We start from the raw sequence: 9,866 nt of genomic DNA, 5'->3' as shown, positions 1-9,866 counted from the left end.
TACATTAGAAAATAATGACGTTGATGATGTGAGGACGATGGATGTATAACTGAGAATATAGCCATATCTTATTGCACATTTAGTAAATATTAATAGAAGCGTGCAGGCAAAAGACAAAGCAAGAAACACACGTTACTGAGAGAGCTACACAAGAAACAGCCACAATGGACAGCACATGCAAATACAGTAACTGGACAAACATGACACAAATTCACAAGCACACTGACACTGATAAGAGGGCAGCAGCAGCAGAGAGAAAGTAGTTAGACTGAAATTAAATATTAAAGCTAATATTAAACTGACCCATGGCTGTGTGCTCCAAGTAAGAGACATCTTCATCCTGTGTTCTCCAAACACACACCATGAAATCAGTTTATTAAAAATACAAAGGGGGCACAGTCAGTCTGAAGCTATTTAAACCATCATATGGAGGCTGTTATGCCACCATCTGAGTACTCCAACTGACGGAGCACTTTAGTTTTTAAAAAATAAAAAGCTGAGAATCTTAGTAGTCTCGTTGGTTTTTGTTTTAATATTCTATTTATATTATACACTTCATATGCTCTGTGGCCACAATCATCACATATTTGTCCTGAGGCAGCAGTGTGAACCACTTAGCCTGTGCCACTCAGGGAATAAAGCGTTTGATATGATATATAAAGCATTTCATATATCTACCCAGTGCCCTTTCTATTTCACTTCATTTTGCAGGCAATGACCCCAGAGCCTAGTAAAGTAAAAAACCTTGTGACTTGAAAAAGTATGTACCCATCTATTTAAGAAGCTATTACATTTGTTGCTCTGAGAATAGTTTGGAAATAAGTGTATACACTTTGGCGTCAGGGACTTAACAGATGGAGAGGAACTGTGAACCAGGCGAGATGGAGTTCACCAAGCCTGTTCAGGTGAAATAAATCAGGCTGTTTGTGAACAGGAGCCACAGTCTGAGCAGCGACGGCGACTGTTCAGTGTCTCTGGAAAGTTTACGACCCTCCTGTTGAGCCCAGCAGCCATCAGACGAGCTCCCTCACTGGTACTGCTGTTATGAGGAGGATTAGTTCTCAAGTCTGTCTCTATCTGCACGGACTCACTAATGGACAATCTCCAAACTCCGCCTGGCGATGTTTATGCTGTCTAAATACTTTTTAAAATCCCATCCAAACAGAGAAATAGCTACGATGTTCTGTTCTTTGATGCACAGTGTATCTGGTTCTCACAGAGTCACCCTGTGGATCCTCAGTTGATTTTCCCATGGCCACCACTACGTGGCGCACTGAGTCATGAACCCAAACCACTGCACGGCTCACTGTAGATCTACAACCATGAAACCTGAGGGAGGCACAGCTTGAAATGCCTGAGACAAATGTAAGGCCAATAAAAATACTTACAATTATGAAAAACTAGAAGAAGTGAAAGCAGTGTTGCTTTTGTGCTGACAATGGAAAGTGTGGCTATCCTCTGGTCATGTGATGCAGAATGGAAACTTTGTCTTTTTCCCCAAACAAGTGAAACTCTGTATTAATGGTTTGAAGGAAATATTGCCAGTTAAAGGCCCGTCTGGAAACCAGTTGGAAACTATTTTTTTGTGGCAGGACAAAAGAATACTGCATTTATTGACAAACTAATTAATGTTAGTGAATTTATAAAATGAGTTTTAGAGCATTTCAGTGTTAGAAGAAGTACTCAGATATTTTGCTTAAGTAAAAGTGGAAATACCACAGTGTGAAATACCCTGGTACAAGTTAAAATCCTGCACTGAAAATGTTACTTAAGTAAAAGTACAAAACTATCGGCATCAAAATATATTTAAAGTACCAAAAGTAAAATGCAGAATGGTCCATTTCTGAATAATATTTACTATCACATAAATGGACAGCCCGTTTTAACATTTAAATATATATATATATATATATATATATATATATATATATATATATATATATATATATATATATATATATATATATATATATATATTATATAAATGACTGTACATGCACTCCTCTGAATACAGACAGACTTATTGATATAATAATATCATAATTTATTTACTGATTATATTTTGCAGTGTTAATCTGAAGCTGTCAAATAGTGAAGTAAAAACTATCATATTCCCCTCAGATTTAGGCTCTGGAGTAAAAGTATAAAGTAACAGAAAATAGAAATGCTGAAATAAAGTAAAAGTACCTGCATTTTTTTATTTTTAAATAATACAGTAATAAATGTACTTACTTTTACCACTGGTTAGTTTGCATTACAACAGTTGAACTGTGGTTCTGGCACGTTTGAATTAAAAAACTTTTGACCCGTTTTTCATAAAAGTGAAAATAAAAGGGTATCCGGTGAAGGAAGCTTGCTGTGCATCGTGTTTATGAAATGATCTACCGGCCTGGGAAGCACAGATACCCCCAGGAGGAGGGATGCAGTTTTTATAAAACGCCCGTCATTCAGAACCCAAGCCAATGAGACCGTGCGCAACCGTGAAACTGTACACTGCAAGAAGTGTCTGCAGCTGCGCTCACTGTCTCATATGGATGGAGTCAGCCCGATTACGCATCCTCTCCTCTCGGTGCGGTGAACACGTGTGGTGTGTCCATTCTACACAAGCCGGTAAGATTCCATTCCCTCTTTCCGAGTGCACTGCTCTGGTTTGCCTGGATTTTCTGCAACCTGTGAAGCATCGCAAAGTGGAGACAAAGCTGATTAATGCATTTACATAGTACTTCATTGAGCAGTCTCTGAGAGGGAACGCATCAACTGCCAAGGCGAACATTTTTTGCAGTGTGCCCGGGCTGGCACAGTAGGAGGGAGGGAGGGAGGGAGGGAGAGATCGAGGGGGGCTTGAGGGGTTGGAGGTGGGGGGTTGGTCCGGGAGAGCATGGCCGCAGGAGCCACAGCGCTGCAGACTTGGTTGGCTTCCTCCACATTGATGACACCGCTTCTCGTGCGCCCTCGGTGATGTTGCGGAGCCGCTCGTCAGGGGACATTTAACCCGGAGATTGTGTGCGTTTAGAGGGGTTTGATTGACTGCGTGCGTATAGTTGTTCGGCAGAGCAGAAGCGCTCCGGCAGCTGCGGGTTCAACCGGAGCTGAAGCTGCGGGTTTGACTCTGCTGTTTCTCGGTTGATTCGCACCGAACAGGAGGAGAGGAGATCCTGAGCTGGAGAGAGTAACGGCACAAGGACTGTCTTTCTGCTCTCTTTATCTTCGGAACATTCACTCTGGGGTTTATATTCCCCCACCGCGTATTCCTCCTCTCTGGCAAATTGAAGGCTGAGTTGAAGAAAACTGTTCGCTGCGCTGCGCGGAGTTGAGCCGGAGGAAGATTGTTCAGGCAGAAATACTGTGGATTTACAGCGGCTGTTCACAGCTTGAAGTAGAACTGTCTTTCATTCAAGCGAGTGAAGAGTGAGCGCTTGGTGCAAAGTCACTGATCTGACTGTCAAAACGCAGACTGCTGTTTTCAAAAGAAGAGAAAGATTTTAAGCGCCCGTCGAGGAGGGAGCGACATCTGTGCGGGAATAAAAAGTGGACTGATCATAATATTTCACCACCACTTCCATCAGAATCTTTAAACCTGAACCAGAGGACGCGGACTGTTATCAACTTGGCTTCACCGGAGTTCCAGAGCAAATATGCCGCAGGTGGAAATGATCCTCTTCCTCGTCCTCATCATTGTGATGTGTGTGTACGGCCAGGACCCGGCTTCCAAGGTGGTGTCCGACCGTTACGCCGTCTACTGGAACCGGACCAACCCCAAGTAAGTACCCCGCTCTCCAGCAGGAACGCAACGGCACGGGGGCTCCCTCCGCCCGCATGAGGCGGCGGGCTTCACCCTTGACGAAGCTGCACTGTAACCGGTTGAAAGTCGTTTAATTGTTGAGTGACTGGATGCAGAGTGTGTATACTCTGAGCCCCGTTTGAGGCATCACAACTAACCCGCTTAGAGACGCTCAACAAAACATCACTGCATACCTGTTTATTCACAATTTAAAAACTAACCTGTTATTACATACATTTTCAATAACGTCTGTTATTGTAAATATGGTATTTACTTGGGGTTGCCATCATTATGAACTCTTCTCAGACACACACACACGCTTGACAAGCCGTGTTGTTTCCATTGATGGATTGTTGTGATGATTACAGTTTAATAATCCTCCATCACGGAACCATCCCTGTGATCAACCGTGCACACCGAGCAGCATTAATCATACCTGACATGGGCACAAGTTATTTGCACGCAGGCTTTCCGCTATTACGCGCCATTACGCGCTATTACGTATTTATGTTCGGTGTTCGCTGCACGTTCAGGTCGAAAATGAAATATATGAGGATTGGTACGCGACGACATAAATGCATTCGGCTGAGTTGCGCCGCTGCGTTGAAATAACTCTGAGTTGCTTTCAGTCTGCTGCCATCGATTGGAATTGACAGAATTGTTTTTGTGCCAAATGAAGACTCATCCTGTGAGACTCGCTGTCGAGCCGGAGTTTATGTGGTTTATTATAGACACGCTGTTTGCCCAAAAAGTGCTGATAAAGTCTGTTTTGTTGTGCTGGTTGACGAAAAAGTTGCTTGCTGGTTTTAATTATTACAAGTTTCCCTCAAAAAAGTCTGTTCATATGAGCTCAGATCCTTTTACTTTAAATACTAAAGTGACATTTCTTCCCAAACTCCCTCCTGAGTGTGTCAGGGCACCTCCCTGGGTGACTCAGTACCTCTCCCTTGGCACTTAAGCACATAGTGATCGAATGAGTGTGTGTGTCACTTTGTTTAATTTGGACAGGGATACTCTTGCTGTTCTCTGGTATTAGCTAGCTACAGTTTTGGCATGAGTAAAAAAAAAAGGAAAACAAAAAAGAAAATTGTATCAACATTTGCTCAGGGACAAGAAACTGGTCTGTTGGGCTTCAGAGGAGTTGAACAGGTGATACAAATGCAAATGTGGTGGTGACATCAAAGGCTGATGCAGTTCCTGTTAAACTAACAGACAGATATGTGAGTCTGATAACAGCTTTCTGTCCCTACTCGCAGGCTGCAGGTTGTTCTGTCCTTTTTCTTTTGGCCCCCAAACAGTTCCCAGTTCCCAAGTCTGGTTTCTTGGTTGCCATGCTCCCCCATCCAAGTGTCCTCCGCTACACCCCCTCTGCCCCCCTCCCAGCCCACGCTGGGGCAGACAATAAGGGGGTACACAGGAATATTTCAGCTGCAGCCAAGGCTCAGCGTGGTGCAGGGTCTTGTGAGAGATCTACACATGCTGAGGTCACACACTTGGTAGTAACCAGGCGAGTTACGGGTTAAGCAGCCCAGAGGGGACCGTTGTCAGGGTCAAAACCGGGGCAGTACCACTGACTATGGGGCCCGGTGACGGCCCCTGTGCAGCACCCCGCCTGGGCTTTGTCTCTGCAGAATAGAGGCTAAATAAATGAGTAACTCTAAATGACTGTCTCCTTTTCTCATTCATGACTTTAATCTAAACCTGACCCCGGCTGTATAATGTAAGAGAGGACCATGCTAAAAGCCTCGGGGCCCCCTGACCTACAGCAGAACCTAACAGTATTCCATACAAGCACGCGGGCCCCGGTCCCTGCTGTTTAATGTTACCATACTCAGTATTGGAGCCCTGGGATCCTGCTGTGGTACAGTCCCAACTTCCAGATGAGCTTTCTTACCCCCCTCTTCTGCCTTCTCTGCTGCATATTTGACCAAAGTGGGGAGAAATGGCATCCGGAGCAGCAGTCCATACTCAGCCATTCATGAAATCCCCTACAGGAGCCCTGGAATTGAAATGGGAAGTGAGCCGTAAAAAATGGAAATGCAATGACATTTTCATTTTTTTCTATTGTTTCAAAGGGCTGAAAGGAAGCTTTTTTGTAATTTAGATAAACGTGCGGCCATGTTTGCTGTGCTTTCATCTCAGGGAAACATCTCCCTGCGCTGATTCTTGTTGCTGATTAGACTCAGACGGGCAGGACTCTGAGCAGAGGAGGAAGCATTTACAGCCCTGAGGATGGTTCAGCTTTGCCTGGAGTTTGAAATGCTTTCACAGTGACAGCGAGTAGCTGTGCTTGTACAAGCTACTCAATGAAATTAAACTGAGCTCAGTATCAGACGGTCTTGTTAGAATTAAACTGCTGAGACACAATTGATGTAATGACCCTTAGTTGTTTTATTGATGCCAAATCCCCCCAAAACGAAGCAAAAGGGCCCCAGATAATTGTGCCATTTTGGTATTTATCTGTCAGATGTAATTCACTCTTGGTAGAGGCTGCAGTGAAAGCATTTGCATTGTCTGGTCCACTCAGAGTCAGTCCATTAGTCTGCACATAGTTGCTATGCATGTTTGTGAAGTCTGAGATTGCTCCACATTTGTATATAATCCTAGAAAAATGTACACACTTCGCAAAACACTGTTGTGACTCCTTTTAGCTTTATATCCAGAATGGTTTCAGACAACGTCATAGAAGAATAATGAAGAGTAGTGCATAGCGACTGTACTACAAGCTTTTGTTAGCTGTGTCTACAAGTTTATCAATTGTAAATACTTGGTTCCACTTTTTACTTTATAAAAGTTGTTATGAATGGATTTATTCTTGTTACTAAATCATTTTTTCATGTTTATAGATCGGTAGGAAGACATTTCTCAGAACAAATGTTTTTTTGGTGAAAAAGTAGACCCTCACCAAGGGGCTGCAGAACAAGTAGAACAAACAACTTATTGGCTTTTATAACTGCAGACTTGACTGATTACTTTGATCGAAGAACTAGGGATGTTAGTGTTGGTTGATTTTGCTTTAGATAGCCTGCCACTAATTAATTGCTAACTGCTAGTTGTGATGGAGCTTTCCTTTGTGAAAGCTATAGCTGTTTGTGGTCGTAGGTGCAGGGTTTCCACCAGTGTATTGTAAGTTGTAGATACGTTGTGGTTTTACTGTGATGATGAAGAATAATTATAACTGCTGTTATACTGTAGCCTCTGTCATATTATCAAAGATGCATTTAAGAGGTAACAAATAATTAATAACTGTTCATTCATATTGAACCGTCACAGGACAGGGTTACGGTCCAGTGCACGCAGCTGCATGCAACTGCACGCAGAATACAAAATATGTAGATCGATGTACGTAATGCACCTGGAAACTTTTAGCCATATGCCTTTAGCAACATATGCTGAGGTTAGCACTACAAGAAGACTGGTGCGTGAGTCAGTCACACAATGGTGAGTGCAAATGAAGCGCCGTAGCTGGAAGCATTGCCGCCTCCTGTCATTTCAGTGAGGTATAAAGCGGTTGTCGTCCATGTTGAACGGGCACAGATTCGGCTCTGCTGCCCACAGTTCAGTGTGCTTAAATTCAGGGGGCAACTGCTCTGCGTGTGTTGGAGTTGTCGGCCATTTTAGGGGCTGTTAATGGAAACATATCCAACATGCTAACGCACATTTGATGGCATCTCCGAGGTGCTTTGAATGTTTAACATAGCCAAGTTGGAACTGAAAAGCTATTAATGCACATGTTTTATTATTCGATGTATTTTGTATTTTCAGTTTCAGTTTTATAGCCTGTTGTGAGCCGTTAAGTATGCTTTATGAGAAAGTTGTAAATCTTAAGAAGTTGGTAGCAAATGGCTTCTGGTACAGACGCAATCCTTGTTAAGGCCATTAGTAACAATTCATAAAGCTTTTATAGTGTTTCTTAGATTAAAGGAATCCAAATATATGTCCTGTTTTTGTGATCAATACAGTGCTATTAACAATAGTCAACCATCAATTAATTCATTAGTTTCAACTTATAAAGTCTGTATTAAGTAAGCTTTGTTAGAAAGTGGCACCAAGAGAGAAACCTCCCAATAAAGACAAGAAATCAAAACCCGTAAAATAAAAACTCTAGTGTGGTGGAAAAGCTCATGTAAGAAAAATGAGCCACAGATGTTCCTTGTCAGCTTCGCCGTCTGCGTCGGCAACCAAATGATGGAATAAAGTGTATGAGCGGGGTATTTACTGCTGCTCTGACAAGGAGCTATTAGTGAATTCCCTGCTCACCAGCTATTTAGCTGCTTCATTAAAACCCACCCGGGTCCATATGGTCCGCACGCAGTCGTTGCCGTGGCCCAAGGTGTTTATTTGTTGCTGATAGGTGGGATCAACGGAGAATCAGGGCCGAGTTCCGTCCCTAATCTCCCAAGCTGTTTGTGTCTCCGAAGCCATGGAAACTGATACCCCTCGTCATCAAAGAACCTCATTGGGTGGGACTAAGGACCTGACAGCTGGGGAGAGAGGGATTCCACGATTCAGGGAGAGCACTGTCACCCCAGGGGTTCCCTTTAATCCTTGATAATTCCTATCCAAAGCCTTCCACGGCAGATGCAACATATTTCTCCATAAGACAATCAAAGAATCGTTTCAGTGGCCTGTTTTGCATGTGTGGTTATTGACTTGAAAGACCTCTCTGATGATCCAAACCCTCTCAGATTCTGGATGTACTTGATTGTTTTTGGTTGACCTCAGAAACGGGAGTAAGCTCCTTGACTTGACACTTGCACACATTTCTTCTCATAGTAGACCGACCTTCGCTATTTGCTTTTCTTACTCTGCTCTCTTTTTAATCTCCACTTAAAGAAACAATACTCCATTTTTCACTTGGTGGCGAACTGATGTTGTGATAGTTTCCCAGTGGCATTGTGAGTTGCCCCGTTTGCATTGTTCCCAGTGTTTACCCTAGCTTTCCCCTCTCAGCCTTGCCCGGGCTCCCTGCCGCTTGGTTCCGCTTGGATTAAAAACGGACACAAAAAGGCAACCACGTCCAAATATTGACTGGGTCTCAGGACCGTGGCCCTCTCCCAGCGTCGGCACAGAGCGCCTGAAAGGCAGTCATTGTTCCGCTCGTATTCAGCGGCCCATAGCCAGCTTTTAGCTGTGCAGAGAGACAGACTGGGAGAAGGAGGAGACGGGAGAGCCGGTTGTGGAGAGTGTGCATATGTTATCTGAGGTGGGGCTGGGGGATTTTAACAGGAGGAACAATACAGTCGCGGGGGTGAGAGAAACTTCCTCATAATGAGGCCAGAGGCTACGACAGAGGAACACTGTCCAGGCCGCGGAGTCCCAGGGTGGGGTCAGAACCAATGTGTCCACCCTGAGGAAGTGTCAATCTCCAAAGGCATCAAAGAGAGCTGACAGAATGTGATTTCCTGCAGAGGGTTCAGACACTATCAATAAACTGAGGATGAGAGGCTTCTTATCTGAGGTTTACCTTCCATTTTATAACAAAGTGCCGGAGCATTAAGCTTCCTTACAGCACTTCAGTCTCTTAGCTCCTGAAATGAAAGAACATCACATCATAGATAGGATATCTCCCTCATGCACTTTTTCATATCATGGCTGTTTCCTACCACTCAGTGTACTTTAATCAGTCGTACCTTACAGAATGTACTTAATAAGACTTAGCTTTCTGCAGGGTGGGGGTGGGGGGGGGGGCACGTCCTGTGTAGACGCCCATCATTCCCCATGCTCTCTACGACCCTGCCTGCAGAGAGGAGCAGCCCCAGCCCTCCCTTTACGCCCTGACTAATAAGGCGAGGCCCTCAGGCTGCCAGGGCTTGATTGACAGGAACTAGTGATGAGAGGTTACAAATAACTGCGGCCGCTTTATTGGTTTACAGGAAAGTTTCTTTCAAGTTCTGGCACAGCAGATGCACTGCGGTTGCAATCACTGTGTTGTAAGTTGTTGCATTTTTTTTTAATGTGCTATTTTTATTTTTTATCATAAAAACTGCCATCTTGCATGTAGGAGTAGTCAACCAGTTTCCAGAATTTTCTATAATTTATTGTCAGTATTTTTACAACAGAATAAAGTAAATCAGCTGGAATG

General features: G+C 43.7%; 1 protein-coding gene across 1 annotated transcript in view; it reads left to right on the top strand.

Annotated features, from left to right (window-relative positions):
• Nucleotides 1-2,874: 2,874 nt before the first annotated feature.
• Nucleotides 2,875-9,866, top strand: part of LOC310958332 (ephrin-A5b-like) — a 75,331-nt gene continuing 68,339 nt past the window's right edge. The window contains exon 1 of the mRNA XM_083929232.1: nucleotides 2,875-3,760. Coding sequence (XP_083785358.1) covers nucleotides 3,636-3,760 — 125 coding nt within the window. The 5' untranslated portion in view covers nucleotides 2,875-3,635. The remainder of the gene's footprint in view (nucleotides 3,761-9,866) is intronic.

This window comes from Echiichthys vipera (genome assembly GCF_963691815.1).
Source record: "Echiichthys vipera genome assembly, chromosome: 16".
Classification (NCBI taxonomy): Eukaryota; Metazoa; Chordata; class Actinopteri; order Perciformes; family Trachinidae; genus Echiichthys; species Echiichthys vipera.
This window is presented reverse-complemented; position numbering and strand designations above follow the sequence as displayed.